This window comes from Ruditapes philippinarum, unplaced genomic scaffold (assembly GCF_026571515.1).
Source record: "Ruditapes philippinarum isolate M1 unplaced genomic scaffold, ASM2657151v2 ctg319_1_1_1_1, whole genome shotgun sequence".
Classification (NCBI taxonomy): Eukaryota; Metazoa; Mollusca; class Bivalvia; order Venerida; family Veneridae; genus Ruditapes; species Ruditapes philippinarum.
Window position 1 is genome coordinate 237,715 of NW_026857916.1, and position 20,168 is coordinate 257,882.

General features: G+C 32.0%; 1 protein-coding gene across 8 annotated transcripts in view; it reads left to right on the forward strand.

Moving 5' to 3' along the window:
• The first annotated feature begins 949 nt into the window (after positions 1 to 949).
• The window catches only part of LOC132751519 (uncharacterized), a 50,682-nt gene continuing 31,463 nt past the window's right edge, over positions 950 to 20,168 (forward strand). For 2 of the 8 annotated variants that reach the window (XM_060741698.1, XM_060741705.1), the window contains exons 1-3: positions 12,617 to 12,802; positions 14,040 to 14,207; positions 19,832 to 20,052. In XM_060741698.1, the coding sequence (XP_060597681.1) occupies positions 14,079 to 14,207; positions 19,832 to 20,052 (350 nt within the window). In that variant the 5' untranslated portion in view covers positions 12,617 to 12,802; positions 14,040 to 14,078. Of the gene's footprint in view, positions 1,109 to 12,615; positions 12,937 to 14,039; positions 14,208 to 19,831; positions 20,053 to 20,168 lie in introns of those variants that run through there. The other 6 variants (XM_060741699.1, XM_060741701.1, XM_060741702.1 and 3 more) reach the window with 6 other exon arrangements.

The following is a 20,168-nucleotide window of genomic DNA, read 5'->3' on the forward strand; positions in this document are numbered from 1 at the left end:
TTTACTTTATTTGAGTTTTTTTTTTTAATTCTTTCTTTCGTTTATAAAAAGGTATTTACAATACTGGTTGGGGACAAACAAAACCGGACAATCACCAAACCCGGAAGGCCCCAAAAATGCCCGATTTAGTTGTTTTCTTTGTTCAGCGGTTATCAATCTATCAGTCACTTTTTAATCTACAATAAATGCATATTATTTCTATAATTAAGTAATTGAATTTATTTCAATTGATGTAAACGGTAATATCTTCATGACTATTTTAAGAACGTTGGCATTGAAAATTTGGACGTAAAGAGTGCTATACCAGACCTCTTATACTAGTTAATAATCCTTTGTAGGGTAAACAACAGAATATCCAAAACTTCATCATATGCTGCTGAAATATTGAATACCATGTTTTTCATAAAAAAAAACTAAACACCCAAGCTTTTGTCTAAATTAAATCAGCGACATTACATATCTGTATGGCATGGTACTGTAGTGTGGACAATTTACGTAATATGGATACCCTCAATAATTTATAATTATAATTTATGATTATTAAATAATAATTTAATAATGTTGATACCCTCCTTGATGGGCCTCAGATATAAGTGTCAACTCATTCAGAACAAACAATCTTGTTTGTTAGATCTGTAGTTGAAGAACCTAGCTGTATCGTGTCAAATTTTAAGATCTTTAGCTTCACAATTATGAAATCTGTATGGAAAAATGTTCGACCAGTAGTAGATTTAAAATGCCAATACAACTTGCTTCGTAAACGTAATATCGTTATGTCCAAAAAAAGAAGAAGATATTTTCATAAAGAATAGGCTATATAAAGACAGATCTTTATAAAGATATAGAAGTCTCATATTCAGTTATTTAGTGTAGTATAGCCTAGAATTCATTATTTAGTAATGTGATACCCTATTTATAGTTTAAACTTTAGATTACTTCCCTTGTATTCATTACGCCATTTGTAACGAAAGATTACGGAAGTAGATGAATAAGGAAGAAAATAGACCAAAATGGTAACGCATGACTTCATTTGTCAATTTATTGTTATTTCTAATGAATTATATGATGATTGGTCATTTGGATTGTGTAGGATTAAGTTTCATGTGTGGTATTTACTTGATTTTTTAATATTATTGCATGTTTGAGGTTGTGTTGTGTTGTACAGCTGTTATATCATGTAGAGTACATGTCCTTTTGGCTTTTGAGTTCTGCGTTAACACCCTATATTAAGACATTATGTTACTGGCTATATCTACTATAATTACTACAACAACTATTAGACATACATATATTTAGACTATAATTTAGTGTCCCTCAATCTTTCATTCTGTAGTCTTGTTTCCCCTAAAATCATGATAAAGTTTCAACACTTTGCTTATGCGAGCAATACACAGTTTCAGAACTAGCAGACGACAGGCTTTTTTTAGAATTGCAGTAAAACTAACCGATTGCGTATCTCACTGTATAAAACGTATGTAAAATGGTCTGACTTGTGGTAGGTTTAACCGTAAATTTAAATACCTTCAGTGTCAAACAATATGTTGAAATATATACTGAGACGAAGCTAAGATGACAAGCATTTCATTGGTGTAATAAATTTTAAAATCAGACATTAAATTGCCCCTAACTTGGGTTTAAAAACAGCTAAATTTGCATTGTTTTGCAGTAATTAGAGATATTGATTTTACTTGAAGCTAAGGGAAACAACTTTTGTTTTTTCACTCAATATACCTCGGTTATTTACGTAGTTCATATAGAGACTGTCAATGGGTGTATTGAACAAACATATGATAAGCAGTTGATTTAAGGCCCAATCCGCCTAAAAAGCGCTACCATTTTGGTTAAATTTTGATACATTGTACCTTTTACTCTTTTTTTTTTCACATTCAACGCTACTTTCTTCAGGTGATAGTAAAGCATCTTGCATGCTTAAAATCTATTATGACATATGTTTGCCCTTCCTACAAAAATAAAATTTTAAGCTTCAAAGGCAACAATTTATTATCAGACACTATTAGTATTTTGCTAGGTTTTTTAAAAATAAATCTTTAAAACATAATGATTGCCTTGAATGTAAACTATATTGTAACAAGCCGATATGTCTAATATTTTTTACTAGACATTCAGGGTTCTCACTTAGAATTTCAAAATAGGGAGTCCCAGGACTCCTAAGCCAGAAAAGTTGGGAGTCCGAAAACAAGTTGAAAATATGCCCAGAATGTAAAGTGTATTATAACAAGCCAATATGGACTTGACATCATTACTTACAACTTCTTTTTTGTGATTATTACACCTATTTATGTAAACTCTTTTGTTGTACCTGGGTCATGATTAAATAGCACAAGAAACTGAAGATTAGCACTACATCATCATGAGTACATCTTTATGTCCAATCAGTGGCATTTGCAGCTATTTTTGTCTGATTGGTTGTAATGAAATGGTATTTTTTTCTTCAGAGTAATCAGTGTTAATAGAGAAATATAAGCCAACTGGCATACTTAAGTATTTATATGGTCTTTAGATGATTTTATGAAAATTTATCAATGTATGTCTCTATAATAACAACAAAAGCACATGATTACAAACCCTAATGTAAGTTCAGAGTTAAGAATCAAATGGTTTTCTACATTTTCCCGATATGCTTGCTTAGAAAATGAGTCCTGGAGTTTGAATCCCAGTCCAGGCAACTGAATTTTTTTTGGGGTGGCAGTGATTATTGCAGCATCAATATTTTGACAGCATCAACTTTGTTGCAGTCCATTTTTTTATGTTTGTTGAGATTTTGTTATTTTATAATTTATGAGGTTCCAAAGAATGACAACAGAAAACATTATTTTTGGTTACTAGTCAAGTACATGTGTTATGAGAAATTTCATCATTATATTACATTTTTAACAAGGACATTTGTTGGAGCATGATGATTTTGCTTTCAGGTAAAAAAAATGTGTGTAGGTTTTAAAATATAACAATCTATTCAAACTTAGTGTCTATTCTAGGTTTCGAAAAACTAGGGGGATTTTTATTGAAAAGTGAGAATTTATTACATTCTGTTGATCTTTTTCCTTCTCTCTCTATGTAAAATTCCCCCCCCCCCTGCCTCTGAAAAAATAGGGGAGAATTCTTAAAAATATGAGTGAATCCCCCCCCCCCCCCTCCTAGAAAAGACACTGCAAACTATATTCACTTTTTGACCAAGGTCATCATGATTATGACAAGGTACATACATGTACATGTAATTGCAATATTCATTTCCTTCCTTCCCAACATAATGTACTTCAAAAATTTGTCAGGCTAACCTTTTTCGGCAAGTTTAATACAAATTTGAAGAGATTTTAACTTAAATTAGTATCTTGGCTTTTGTGGTGATCCTGTTTGGTCTCCTTTACAGATTTAGAGCATTTTAAAAGTTACTGGATGTATGAATGTTTTGGATTTTTATGGGGATGTGTATCTTAGTATACACAATATTTTGGTTTGGCATAGTTTTATGGCCTGTTTTCCCAAGAAAATTGTTGTGCCAACTGCTAAGGTTGTTATTATTAATTGTAAATTGTGTGATTCAAGGTGGTCACCCAGTATTTAAATTATCAGTTTTGTGCAAAAAACTGATAAAATTCCTTATCTGTAGATTCTCTAGATTATCCCAAAATATAAAAAAAACAACTGATAACTGTATGCAAAGTATCTTTTACACTTATTTTCCTTTGCATGCTAATAATAGAAAGAAAATGAAGAAAATATAGTGCTTGTTACTGGTACTAGTTTGACCTTTATAGTGTTATTTAAAATCCTTTGTTTCATGATGGAGTTGTAACACATACAAACTGGATTTCTAATGTATATACACATGACACATTGTGAGAAAAAAAGAGATGTTGTTTTACTGACCTAGTGATCTATATACTGTCATTTGTTGAATGCACTTAAGATCTACATGATTATCTTCATGTATAATAATTTGTATTGCTAGGTTAAAGAAGAAATGAGTTACATTTTCTCAGTTCTATAAATTAAGCTTAATTTATAGCTGATTTATTTCTACATGCATGTAATTTAACTGCAGGGTTAGCAAAAATGCAGGTATTGGATTGTGAGTAAATGTGAGCACCAACTTTGTGCATTTTAAATGTATATTTTACTGAAATATTTTTGGTTAAGTTGGGCAATAAATATCATCATCAGATAATGCTGTTTTCCAAGCATGTTTAACTAACTGTGATCCATGTTTTAGGCTATAGAAGTGCTTCTGTTATTGAAACAGTTCCTAGAATACCTCAATCATCAGTGTTTCCCCACTTTAATGAAATAGGGGAAGCATCAAATTTTGTAATCAAAGGGACACTGGTTTAATCCTCAGGCAGGACAAAATTTCTCTATGACAATTAATCTCAGACAATGAGTCTAATGGTCATTTGTCTGTCAATGGTGATTCAGAAATGATGTGGGATTAGTTAAGCTCCTAAGTTGGTAACTAACAGAGAAACTGGTTAATTACTGGTTAGTTATTCAGGAAAGCCCAGTGAATTTGCAGCAGAGATAACCCAAACCAAAATCGCAAGCTAACATTGCAAGCTTGTCACAAGCTTGCTGCAAGCTTAAGTTGCAAGCTTGCTACTGGCTAGTAATTGGAACCTTGCGGCAAGCTTGCGATCAGTTATTTAAAAAAAATCTGACTGCAAACTAGTTAATATTTAAGCTTGCGCAAGCTTAATCGCAAGCTTGCGCAAGCTTAATCGCAAGCTTGCGCAAGCTTAATCGTAAGCTTGCGCAAGCTTATTTGCAAGCTTGCGCAGGTTTATCTGCAAGCCTGCACAGGCTAAGTCGCAAGCTTGTGCATGTATAACTACAAGCTTAATGTATAAGCTTGCGCAAGCTTAATGTATAAGCTTGCGCAAGCTTAATCGCAGGCTTGCAAAAACTGTAAACCCTATTTGGAAAGGGAGCTGCTACGTATAACAGTCTCTGAATCCTATATAACATGCAAAAAAAAAAGGCATTAATTACCATGATAAACTTATTTAATCATAAATTGTAAAAAGAAGCTGATGTTAAATTTTTCATATACTAATGTTTTCTTCCAATTACCATGGTAAATAGTCCAGCCTTGATGGAATGACATTGAAAAAATCCAGCCTAATTCCAGCATCCCTGAATGTTCTTAAAATGTAAAATTCTGGGATGGAATTCAGCACAGGAATGTTTGGGGTAGAATTCTTATGAGTTTAACATGATCACATATTTCATTCACAAAATTTAATACATATCCTTTAGTCCAAATACAGAATAGAACAGCCTACATTCACTATAACACAAACAGTTTTTTTTCTAGCTGCAGGTTTTGGTAGGTTCTTGTTTTCTTAGAATCCAACACTTTGTTTTAAGCAATTATTTTGCTCTTAGTCTGTCAGTGACAAACTATTCAATCTTAAATTTGTTTTAAATGTTTCTGATTATTTAAATTACTATTTCTTTTTATCGATGTCCATTTTTAGTCCTCTGCCAGTGTTTCCTAGAACTTCTTATGGTTGTGCTGACCTTTAAAGATAAAATTCATAATTAATTAAATACAGATGCAGTAATGAACTATGTTTTATTGCATAAATGCAGTTATATTACATATCTTTTAATAACATCGAATCTAATGTTCAAACAGTATTAACTATTAAATATTAAACTATGCTTATGCATTTTCAAAAAATACTAAAGCAATGCAGTATATCTTATTTCAATGTGCACAAATGTTTAAGAAATTTCTCTGTATGAGAATTAAGTAAATTTGTGACAATATTTATTACCCAGTATGTATTTTTTCAAGAAAAAGATGTGGAATAGAAAAGTATCGAGATTTTAATAATATACCTTTTCAGGATTAATACTGCACATCATTATTAAACACTGCCGCTATTTCTCACAGTCAGCACTTATGTCCCAGCCTGCAAATTATTTATGTATAATGTAATTTTAGATTGTTCCATTGAAAACACAACACATACATGTAAAATAACAAATGATTATGATTGACCCTGTTCAGCTGTACAACTTAACTACTGATTGTACCATTTAGTCCTATTTAATCAAATTGATTTAATTTGTTTAATTTGCAGGAAATGAAAAAGATCTACTAACATGCCATTTAAACAATATAAAACAATCATTAAAAAGAAATCATTGAATAATTTATATTTTACAGATTATACATGTATAGATTAAAAGAATTATCAGAAAAACAAATGCATGAAGTTGAAAAATATAAAAACAACCTTGATCTCTTGTTACAAATGTTAATAATTTGATATATAACCTGTTTTCTGCATTAATGTAACTTAAGGTTTATAAATACCTGATTCTGTTGTATATCTCCTTGTCCCAGGTGATTCTGATTGTTATCATACCAATACTTAAACACTTTAAATGTTAAACAAAAACAATATCTCCAAAACTGCTAAAATATCAAGTACATCCTCTGCTCTCTTTGCTGACCCAGATATCTTAGAATTCAAATTTTACAACAGTTACTGTAAAAACTGGACAGGTCTATCATTATGTAAAGCAGGGTTAATCTACTCATCATTTTAACTTTCATTCTTTGAGCGTAAAACTAAATATCAAAATAGCTAATAGATATATAGATTTTAAAAATCATTACAAATTTTTGTACAAAAAGATTGCAATGTCCTTCTAGACACATTCTGCATATGAAAATTTATAATGTTATCTCTCCCCAAAAATAATCACATGGAACAGCCTGATCTGTCGGAATGACCAGGGAGTAAATTAGTCATGCACAGATGGTCAATGAATTTTATCAAGGCTCTCTGATGTGTGTAGCGTAAAATCTCAGTGGATGTAGTATTTATTTTCCTAAATAACAGCAATATATATTGATTAATTTAATATAGAATATATATGAGATTATTTCATGCACTGTTTTTGTTTTGTTTATTTATTTATTTATTGTTATCCAAAAACATGAATTCTTAGAATTTAAAAATGGCAAGCAATGCAATCCCATCTTGATTATTATAGTGTCTGAATGATTGAATCACAGACTTTAATTAATTTATAGTTAAACTTAAAGCCTGTAATTAAATGGATATTATTTCATTGTACATAACTTCATGTAGATTTTGAAATAATAATATGTATTTAACAATCAATTCATTTACTTCTTTTGAACAGACATTTTTACTGAGATACCCTTTTCCAACTACATGAAATGTATAAAGTGTCAAATTTCAAATCATTTACAGTAAGTTGCATTAAAATAGATGTTGATTTTATATTTTCTTCGTAAATTTACAATACTGAGCTGAATATATAAAATAACTAATAACTAATAATAAACTTTAGCGTGGTAATCTAGTTTAAACTAGTTAATTATCACTGATACTATCATTTTTGGAATTTTTTTTTTAATGTGTACACTTTTGACAAAAATTTTCTAAGTGTTTTAATTACTTTAACAAGAAATTTCTAAGTGTAGATTTGTACAAAAATTTTCTAAGTGTCTACTAATTGCAAGCTTGCGGCATTGCAAGCTTACATCAAATGTTTGCAAGCTTGCATGAATTTTAAACAAGCTTGCAATAAATTTCAAAAGTCATCGCAAGCTTGCGCAAGCTTGTTGCAAGCATGCAGCAACCTTGTATTTAAGCTGTAAGCTTGCGGCAAGCTTGTGACAAGCTTGCGGCAAGCTTGTCGCAGGCATGCATTTTGGTTTGGGAATGACCAAAAATGTGTAAAAATCATCAAACAAACTAACAATGTACATACTTGGTCACTTAGGAGAAATTGGTAATTACTAGTTTGTTATCTAGGAGAGCCATTTAGGCGGACTGATGTTGAGAAAAATCTGTGTTAAAACAAGATAAATAAATAGAATGTATTTATTTTTATTTTATGTATTTTATTTGGTATCACTATCAAATATGAAATTACGAGGGTTGTTCGGAAAGTTTTGAGACTGGGTCAATATTTAGCGTTGGAAAAGATAAAATCAAACAAGAGTTTACTATGTATTACTTTAATACCTAATCTATTATAGTGTAAAATTTCATAACAATAGCTTCATGTATACAAAAGCTACAAAGCGTTAGACACAGACACTACCGGTGACCCGGCGCACGCAACGACGTTATCCGACTTTTGCCGTTATTTCCAGAGTTTAACGTCACCGTAGAAAAGTTCAACTGCTACTCCTTTTCAAAGTATCTTCCTTCACAACGTACACATTTCTCATGCCTCGTAACCCACATGAGCGAATACATTTCTTATACAGTCAGATTTTAAATGTTACAATAATGCTCATAACTCTAGAGCACAGTTCAACTAGGGTCCTCAAAACCGGATTCCTCGTAGTTCGGATTTGATGGCCAGAAAAACGGAAAAGTCCATTGGGGCCAGGTAGGGTGAGTGGGGTGGGTGAGCGATGCGGTTAAACCCGAGAACTCTTTATGCCATCTAAATACCAATGGTCGACTAACAGTACGTCCGTTGTTTGCCTGTTCTAGAAGTTGCTTAGTTTCTGTTGGCGTTTTCCAAAGATTAACGCAAAACTTAATAAAAACACGCTGTTCCTCTTTTGACGGTGTTTCCATAGTGGTTGTCTTGTCGCGCACGTATTGCTATAATGATCTGCGGTAACGGCTTAAACAACTAGCGGAAATTACGTCCTTAAGTTGGAAGTGACGTCATAAAATTTTCGTGACGTTTGGCGCAATTTCAGGGGCTCTTTTTATTCAGTAAGAAAACTTATAACAAGAAAATAGTCCGTGCGCCAGGATGCGTAGACAGGTGTTGCTATGGAAACGATTATATGCCGTATAGTAACGTTACAACGTTTTAAAGACATAACTCGGATAAATAACATATTAAGCTATAATTTGTATTAAATAATATTCGCAGCTGTAATTAGAAACAGAGAAAATCATATTGTCTCAAAACTTTCCGAACAACCCTCGTACAAGGGAGATCAAGGTTAAAGAAACAAAACGCATCCCCCACAATAACCTGTCACTGTTGTTGGGGCACTAAAGTATAAGATTATAGTGAAAGGATTCAGATTCCTCCAGTTTTTTAATTACTTTTTATCATCAAATGATCAGTGAGGTCATTCCTAACATAATGACAAAAATAATCTCACAGCTGTGTCACCAGGTGAAGCCATTAATTATTGATCTCTTGTGAAAATTGAATTTAGCTATGTTGTGCGATTTTAAGAATAAAGATAAAAGAAATTGAGTATTTATTTTATATTAATTTATTTTCATTTTGTTATCTCAAAAAATGAAATTGAATGGTTATGGTCATGAAAAAGTGCTTTGGACAATGTTATTTTGATAATTGCAGTTTCACTGTACATGCATATCATCCATTTTAAAGGTTTGGCACCAAAAATGATTGCAGTGTTTAATTGTCCAGCTTGTATTTATTTTAAAGATATCAAATTACTGGGACACAACTTGGTTTGGATGATGTTTAAATTTTGCTAATTTTTGGAGGTTTGTACTGTCTTACCAGCAGTCACTTGAGTGTTGCCAACCCTACTCAACTATTGTCAATAAAGAATGTTATTTTATTACCATTATTAGCATTCCAAAAGGGTTTATCAGAGCATGTGATAGCAATTTTAAAACATGATATTGGTCAAGTCAGATGACAATTTGCTCAGTCTTCATTTTTCTGTTTTAATTGCTTGTTATATACCTGATAAATATTTGTGAATTATGTTCCATTACTGACCTGATGTTCCACAAGTATCTGACAACTTCTCCACATGAAAGAGCAGTGGATTATGTTACCATTAGTCATACAGTCAATGACCATTCAAACATTTTCTTGTAAAAACATGTACATGTATCATTCCCAGGGCCCAGACAAGAAAACTAGGCCCATACTTGTGCTTTCCCTGCATCTGGGACTCTTGGTTTATTGGACAGTCTTGCTTATATTTTGAACTGATTACCAGGTATGTTTAACTTACCAGTCTATGATGTTGTAAGGAATGTTATTTCATAGCTAGGTTGTACAAACTTTAATTTCAATTTTGTCAATAGTGCACACTTTAATATCTCCAAGTGATGTGTCATCTTATTGAAGCATGAGTTGTGGCCCCTGATTTATTGCTTAAAGAAAAAAAATTATTTGGAAGAGAAGTTCTTTTGTTCACTGTCAATATTGTTAGTTTACACTAGTTATTTTACAAGGCATTAGTAACCTAGACAGTAAAATATAAGTAGCTAATTACGGATGTCATACAGGTCAAATAGTTTATGGTTTTGTAAGTATTAATGTTTTCACACCAATGTACTGTATTGCTGTTTTTTGTATTTCAATTGATGGATGTGACTGGTACATTATGTACATGTAAGTTGACAAGTGTCAGACTATATACAATATATTGATACATAATGCAAAAATAAAAATACATAATCATCAAACTTCATCGGCTGTTTTTTAGCTCGACTTTTCTATGAAAAGGGGAGCTATCCTACTCGCGTCGGCGTCGGCGTTGGCGTCACACCTTGGTTAAGTTTTTCGTACCACCCCACTTTATTTCAGAAGTATTACAAGTATGGCTTTGAAACTTACCATACTTGTTCACCATCATAACCTCCATCTACAGACAAGAGTACATAACTCTGTCAAGGTTTTTGACAGAATTATGGCCCTTTTTTGACTTAGAAAGTGTATTGAGCTTGGTTAAGTTTTTTGTACCACCTCACTTTATTTCAAAACCATTGGAGGTATTGCTTTGAAACTGACCATACTTGTTTACCATCACGACCTTCATCAACAGACAAGAGGACATAACTCTGTCAAGGTTTTTGACAGAATTATGCCCCTTTTTGACTTAGAAAATACATTGAATATGGGTAAAATCCACTTATTGCCTTAACCTTTGAGATATTGCTTTGAAACTTTTAATGCTATTTCACATCATTACCCCCATCTGTACGCAAGAGAAGGTAACTCTGTCAAGGATTTGTTTTAAAAATTAAGGCCTTTTATCGACTTAGAATCTTGGTTAAGTTTTTAGTACCAGTCCACTTTTTGACTGAACTGTTTGAGATATTAATTTGAAAGTTGGAATACTTGTTTACAATCATGATTCCCAAACATGTCCAGGAGAAGGTAATTCTGTCAAAGATTTTATTTGAATTATGGCCCTTAACTGTCAATGTTTTGTATTATAGGCAAGCACTAAAAAACTTAAAAAATCTAAAAAAATTCATTCCTATCCACTTGTTCACTTTACCATAAATTATGTCATATAAACATTGCTGTAATATTCAAGGGTATTGCCTTTTACTGCAAAAACTTTTTTTATTGGCAAGCAATAAAAAAGTCGAGCGCGCTGTCTTACGGACAGCTCTTGTTTTTTCTTTTCTCTATATTTTGATTTTTTAATTTTACTTGGTTTTGTTATTGCTTTTATCATTATTTGATTGTTACGAAGTTGTTGCTATGATTTGAAAATTTTTCTTTGATTAAGATTTCACGGTTAATGCATACTCAAGAAATATCCATAATGATAAATTATTCATGCTTGAAATAATCTAAGGTTGGTAAAATTATAAGGATGCTTTAAGGTTGTGGTGTTTGATTTTTGTATTGAAAATTAAATTACAGCTAGTTAAAAAATTAGTGTAGTCTGAAAATTCATTAATTAACAAAGGACTGATGTTCAAAAGCTTGCCATTTGATCCATGATATGGAAAATTAGGTGCCCCAAAAAAGTGTGTTGATAGGGTAAAAAGCTCTCCAGGAATTGGTAGGGTAGGCTTTTTCTTTTTAAATCCTGTTCAGATCTAAACATCTAAATCTGATGAAAATGTTCCTGTCCTGTTTTGTCCTTTAGAATCAGCTATGAGCCCTTAATTGTCTGATGTTGACATTAATTGAAACCAGTGATAATGTCTCCGGATGGCACAAGAGCATTATTTTTAACTGTTTCTTACAATTCCGAACGTTCGGCAGTTTTTGTAACTCACAGTGGCGATAAAACCAGTCTGTACCAATATACCTCTACAATACAAAGTGTGATTTTTTTTTCTATAGACCTAAAAAAATGGTAGGGTCAGGCATACTTTTATGTCAGGTAGGGTGACCCTTACAAAACAAATTTCTTTTTACGCCTTATCAAGAGTGATAGAGATGAACATTTTTACAGAAAAGATTCTCTTAATGTTATAACTTTATATAAATCATAAGTTTTTTGATTTCATTGAGTTACAGGCTGTTTTGCTTTTTTCATACTTGATACAAATAATTGCCGAATGAATATATTTTTGTGCTGCGTCACGACAAAACCGACATAGTGCGTTTGCGACCAGCATGGATCCAGACCAGCCTGCGCATCCGCTCAGTCTGATCAGGAACCATGCTGTTCGCTATCAGTTTCTCTACTTGTAATAGGGTTGGTAAGCGAACAGCATGGATCTTGATCAGACTGCGCGGATGCGCAGGCTGGTCCTGATCCATGCTGGTCGCAAACACATTATGTTGGTTTTGTCGTGACGCGGCTCATATTTTTGTGCACACACTGTACATGTTTATTTGTAAAGCCTTTGTACATTTATGCACAAAATACATATGGTAAGGAAATGTTGATAAACGTTTCAATTACTTCCTGCTAGCTATAGGACAGATAGTAGAAAGTTGATGATTCATAACTGATCACTGCAGTATTACAATTATAGTAAACTTAAATATTAACCTTCAAATAAAGTGTGCATAAAACATGGATATTCTTAGAAATTTCTTATTTCACCTTAATATTTAGACAACATTCAATAGTTTGGTAAATTTGATACAGATATTATATCATTTCAGAGGATTTGAAAATTTTTGTATGCTATTTATTGTACTGTATAACTATAAGGAAGTGAGTTAATGCATGCAAGATTAGCTGTGTAGGATTTTAAATCTTCAAGGGTTTGTATGAACGTTTATATAGAAATGCAAGAATTTTGTAAAGAACCTTTGTATCTTATATATATATTTACAAATACATGTACACAACATTTGTGTAAGATTAATATTAAGGGAAGTTTTTTTTGTATTTTAGAAGTGTTTATCCTTGTTTGACATTGGTTACACTAAAATGTTATAAGTTGGGATACAAGAAAGAGCTTGATTATCAAGTACTTTAACTTACAAAACTGTACATGTATCATAATACTTCACAAAACATCCTTGGCTTTTATAATATTAACTTTGATATCTTCATAAGGGTCAGTCATCTTTAGCTTTGCCCAAAAGTCTCTTGTTTCAAAAGTTGTTGGACATAAAGCAAGATAGTATTGTAAGTAGAAATTTAACAGAAAGAAAATGGTTGGTTTTGTCACTATACAGCAAACTGGACAAAACTGAGACGGGAAGAAATATGATTAGTCGTTCCATGTAGTGGATGAGCATCGTGATCCATGTGATAGGGGTTGAACCTTGTTATCTATTTAGTGGTTAAACTTTGTTATCCATTTAGTGGTTCAACTTTGTTATCCATATAGGGGTTAAACTTTTTTATCCATATAGGGGTTAAACTTTATGATCCATATAGGGTCAAACTTTTCGATCCTTAATTATGGGAGTTAAACTTTTCGATCCATACAGGGGTTAAACTTTTTGATCCATAAAGGGATAAATCTTTTTGGTCCATCATAGGGGCCAAACTTTCCGATCCATATAGGGGCCAAACTTTGTGTTCCATATAAATGTAGAACCTAATGTGATCTATAATAGGGGTTGAACTTTATTATTGTACATATAGGGGTTGAACTTTATTATTATAATCCATATAGGGGTTGAACTTTTTGATCCATGTAAAGATTGAACTTCATTATCCATATAAGAGTTGCTCTATGCGATCCATTCAGGGTTTGAACCTATAACCTTAAGGTAGTGAGGCAAACACCTTAGTAACACACTGAATAAACCAAACCCCCTTTCTATATTTTTATATCTATTTTATATATATATATATAAATTAAACTCACAGTTAATGGGATTATAAATAGATCTTTTTATGTATATTACAGTAAAGAAGACAGAATAGCTGCAGATGAAGTGTTGTAATCATGGCAACAGGACATGGACATTCTGGTTCACCAGAAAATATTCTAATGCAAGGATATTTAAAGAAGAGTGTACAGACATCAGACATTATACCGTCTGCTTCGAAACAAATTGCTAAAAATATTAAGCAGGTAAGGCATAGAGATACTTTTCTTCAAGAGTTACCTTTGGTAAATTTCTCTCAGAGTTACCTTTTAGTAACTTTTTCCTAGAGTTACCGATAGTGAATTCTCCTAGATCTGGACCTTTAAACGTAAGAAAAAGAAATTATCTCCAAAATTATACATTTTTTCATGCCCCTATGACTTTTGATGGGTGAAGATGTGCTCTTGTGTGTCTGTCTGTTCCTTTGCTGATACAGAGACCAATTTTTCTCATGTATTTACTATACATGAAATATTATAAGATGCTAGAGCCATGGAACTATCCAAGAATAGTTAAATTGTCAACATGATAGCATAGGGTATTTTGATTCAATTTTTTTTTAGATAAAAAATACTCAAATTTTGATATAAATGTTTGCTGTACTCTAACATTCCAGGATACGAGAGACATTAACATAGATTTTTCAAAATGTTAGATTGTCAACATCAGTATATTTTAATGAAATACGATTCTATATAGTTCTTTACATTTTTTGTGTAGTTTTCTTTACTCTAAATCAGTTCTCAATCAATCTTTCAGTTGTACAGGAGATAAAATGACTAAAAGTTGTATAATTCTTTAAACATTGTTTGATTTTCAGTTTGAAAAGTTTCCAAGTTAGGCAGATTTTGACTGCAAAATACAATATTGTTCATTGTATTCATACATAAATGAATCTATACACGTCCTGCCTATATACTTTCCTCCTGTAGAACACATCGTTGGAATCCACGGTACACATTCCGTATATACAACATTTAATATATGTATACAGTAAATAGCCTGGGTTTCCGAGGATGGTAGAACATTTCCCTGCCCTACTTTCCTGTACATTTTTGGTTGCTTGACCACCAATGAGTACACAAAAAGACATAAGATATATGTACAATTTTTGTCACCTTTGACATAAGGATTTTATGGATGAAGTTACATGCCACTGAAGGAATTTTTTTTTGTTAGTGAAAGTTTTAAAAGTCCATGATATCTAGGAAGTAGTTAAACTCATTTTTCCTCCTAGCAGATGTTAGAATGGTTTGACATCTTAAGTGCTCAAGGGAATTAAACCAAAAAGGGGGTTTCAGATACGTATAAGTGGTTAATTTTGCGACAATGAAATATTTGCAATTTTTGAGAATGGTAATTTTTCGCAAATATTTGATCGCGCAAAAATTATTTCTTTTTAGGCAAACTTTTTAACACAATAGGGGTTTTTCATATATCAAAAGAATGTTTTAGAATATGACAAAGAAATGTGTGATCAGGACCTTACAAACTATCAATGGATAGTTCAAACAATTATATCAAAAATAAAGGTACCAACTGAATAGAACGATTACAATAACGGCATATTCTGTACATGTACCTACTTAATTAAGGATATCATAAAAACAGTATTGAATTCAAGAAATCATATTTTTGCAAATATTTCCGCAAGCAAAACATCCACTTCTTGACATTCGCAAAATTTTTGTGACTCATAGATATCCACTTATACAGTATGTTGGTTTTTCTACACACGATTTAGATTTGTAATGTAGGGGCTGCTCATTTTAATCTTCTTGCAAGAGACAATTTCTATAGGATCATTTGTTTTATGTTTATTTCTCTCTCACAACTGGTTCGGAAATCATATAGGATTAGTAGTCTTACCCTTGAGGAGGAATTGAGAATTACTGGTTAGTTATCCAGGAAATCTGGTTAGGTGGACTAAGGGAGATAATGAACAAAAATGCATTGAAATCAACATAAAAACTAGACCAACAACAAACATAATTTTATGTCAAGTTATACCCCCTGTTGAGTAATCTTGTTAGAAATATTAATATATTATTTTACTTTATCTTTTGTGATATGCACTCACTAGTATTAGATTATTCAAGCATGCTGTTTGCACTGGCAGCCCTTGTTATAATCTATGATTTTATGACATCTTGAAATTCTACTTAAGGTATAAAATTGATAATTTTCTATACAAAGAGGAGCGAAATTTGTGGTCCAGTGGCAACACACTGATATCACAGATAAGGGCAACAAAAGTGCGGAGAGAACATATAAACCACCAGGAACAAAAATTAACAAAAAACAATAAGAAAACAACGGGTATAAAGGAAATGAAAGGGAAACAAAATGCATGTACATGTAGATAAAAAATTTTAGCAGAAGTAACTTGTTGCTGAGGTTTTTTTATTTGCCTTATTATTTTGTTGAGGGGATTTTTATCATTGTACCATTAGTGATCTGAGGGGATATCCATCCTGTTCACAGAAAAAGTTAGTGTACAGAATGAGATTTATTATGTCTACACTATATCCTTATTTTTTAGGCTAGGCTATTTTCCCCCCCCCCCCCTTCCCCGGGTCTCATGTCCATGTGCCTTTTGACTTTATGGGCCTAATATTCAATTATTTATTTGTTTTCTTTTAGTTCCTTATCAGTTACTAATTATTTATTCCTATGTAGTGGTTTGCCTGCCTGTGCTCTGCCTTATGTCCTGTCCTATTTTTGTTTGGGGTCCTCCTGGGCTCCTTGCCATTGACGCTTGTTACTGGGTTGGGTGGGGGCTGCGTTCATTGAACGCCGCCTTTCCTTGTAGATCTTGTTTATCATATTTTAAAACTAGGGTGAAATTTGACTTTACTGTAACACTGGTTCCTTATTATGCTCGCTGATAAGCTGGTTATTATATTAACTACAAAATAATTGTTAGGATTTTGTTTCACTATAGGACAATATTAGTGCAAGTGTGCAAAACAAGTTATTAGCTTATCTGTGAATCAAAGAAAAAGTTGAGCTATTGTTGTTGTCAAAAACTTAAATGCAGCCCATTATTAAAACATTTTAAAAGTTACCATGAAACTTTGAAAACTTGCTTAAATATCATGACAAGATGCAGTTGTTAGGCAAGGGGCATAATTCTGAAAGCTATATTTTTAGAGTTATGCCCCTTTTTACTACATTAGAATTTTTTGTCAAATTGGTTATTGACAATAGCTGCCATTAACAGACGAGCCTTTAACACAGGGTAAAATGCTCTTGTTATATAAAATCATATAATGCAGACCTATTTTTATACTGATCTCTTTGTATCAATATTCTGATAGCATCACTGAATTAAATATACAAGGAGCAGAATATATTTGTTGATATCTACTGAAAACTTAAGAAATTTTAAGAAAAATCTTGTTTGTATCCTTGTATGATGTGATGTAGTCAATATTGTGTAAGCTAGATCACACATCACTTAAACTGACAGTGAATCATTTTAATTACATTACAACAAGATTTCCTGAAACAGTTATAACATAGCTGTTATTATGATAATATATTATACTGTAAACAAGTGAGTATTTGCAGTTGTTTCACTTTTTGCTTTGAGTCTTTAGTTGATAACAATTTAATAATAGTTGTATCAGGAACAAGGCAAATGTGTTTTTTTTTCACTCCAAGTTAAACCTCCTGTACAAACAAATTATTTAAGGATGACAGGGAATATATCTCCACAACTGTGCACTATGTACTTTCACAATAGATTGGTCAACCTGTGGAGTTGAAGCCTGCAGACTTGGGATTGATTGATTGATTAATTGATTGATTGATTGACTGATTTATTTTGTATTGTTATTGAATTATTTATTTACTTTATCTATTTAGTTTTGTTCATTCATTCTTCATTCGGTCATTCATTTGTTTGTCCATCTGTCTGTCTGTCCGTCCGTCCGTCCGTCCGTCCGTCTGTCTGTCCGTCCATCCATCCATCCATCCATCCAGTAAAGTTGTTACAAATAATTGTTGATGTAAGCAAAATATTACCAAAAGACATTGATTACCAGCCCAATCTATATTCCTTCAATAAATACGACATAAAAAAGTTGATTCACACCTTAGATACCAAAACATTTGAGTATAATATTGAATTAGGTTACCGGTATGTAAAATCACCATGAGGGGTTTTACCTCTCACTATCTTTAAAAAAGATAGCAAGCATCAATGCCTTATTATTTTTTTGACTTTTGGCATACATATATTTCTACTTTTCAAATCTGAAAATTTTAATGATTAAGAAAGTGAACTCAGTATATAAATATTTTTTTTTTTTTGAAGATTAAAGTTGGCTTACTGAAGGTATTGACTAATATGCACTTGAACAATTCGATAAAAAAATCTGAGCGTCAGTAAATTTGGCAAGTCACTGAGTGACATTCAATGTCTGACTAAAACATCCCCTCTCTTGCCAGAAAATAAAACATAAATTATTTAGTAAAAAACAGTTGTAATCTTTTAGACAAACAGTTGCTTATTACATATTATGTAGCAGAGAAAACTCAAGAAAAGTCATTATGTACCTAGAAACTTTTTGTGGTACATGTATTTATGTACATTTTTTCCACAAGTTTATAACATTTATGAGGGTAGTTTTACCTGTAATAATAACACCCAGTACATGATGCAAAGTTTCAAGAATGATTATAGGTACAAATCATCACCTAAGTGCAGTACTGGGTTAACCCCTTATATAATTTAATGGGATTTAACCCATTACTGCACTAAGTTTACAAAATGCATTATAGATCATTGGGCTGTTGAATTGATAGTAAAAAAAGATAGTAAAAAGAGTACCTGTTTATAGCAAATAGCATGATTATAGTTCTTAACAGTGAGCATTAATAATTCAAACATTGCTGGTAGCAGTAAAGTTTGTTACTTCTTTTGATTAAAGATAAATCTTGCACTGATTAAAATGTAAACTTGAATAGTTTCTCTGAGGTAAATATCAATACATTTTATTGACTGGTATGTTGTTTAGATAAATAACATCACATCTTGAAACTACAAAACTTTTTTTTTATATTCCATTGCTAATATTGTGGTGAAAGAAACTATGAAGATAATGATTTTATAGGGAAAATATTTCTTTTGAAACAATTATTGAAGAATTATTCAGTAGTCTTTGCTTGAATTAGTCTAAATTAATTTTTAAGATTTTACACCTGAATTTGGGTAATGGGCTTGCCCTGCTTTGAAATTAGAACAGTCCATTATCAGTTTAAGGGACTTCAGACTGTCAAATGGAACAAACATTACAGAGCACATTACACATGAATGACCTAGTTGACCCTATTATAATTATATAAGCAGATCATTATTAACATCATCACATAAAATGCTACAGCAATTAAAGTACATTTTGTATTTGAATCTTTAAATTCGTTTGTGTAAGGAAACTAATATACTAGTAATCTAAGTAGCTTATGTCTATCTAGATGCCTTAATATCTAGCTTGAATAAGGGACTTTAATTTCCTCTGTGCTTCAGTCAAAAGCCCCCTCTTGCCAAAGGCTTCATTTCTATTTTTTGTCTGGAACAAAAACCTAGCATAAAAGAAAAATATATAATGACCAGTGAGGAGCACATCTGAGTACAATGAAGACAAGATTATATACCCTTAACTATTAATAATCAGCAGTTACATTTTTTTTTTTTTTTTAAGACAATTAACCCATTTTGAAGTTAGTTTCAGTTTTCCTCAACCATTTGCCAATACTTTGAGAAAGTTCGTAGTTTGTTCCAATAATTCAAAATGATGAAAACCTTCTATTTTCTTGTTTTCAGAGACTGGAACCAAATCGCTGGTATGTGTTTGTTGTGCGGAGTAGAGTTCCATTTTTGGAGTTCTATGACAAAGAAGAAAGTATCTTTACGGGGCCTCCCATTGAATCACACAATCTCTCGTCATTCCAGAATCTCTCGTATACAATGGGACGGACAAACACCAACTATACATTCTGTATCTTTCTAGCAGACAGGACTATTGAACTTACAGCACCAAGCAGGTCAGCATATTTTAGAGTGAAATGAAATCTCACCGATTATTTCCGATGTTATTTCAAAACACAGATAAAGTCTGTTGAAGTAGGTAGCGTGTTATAAGTTTTCAAGGATATTTATA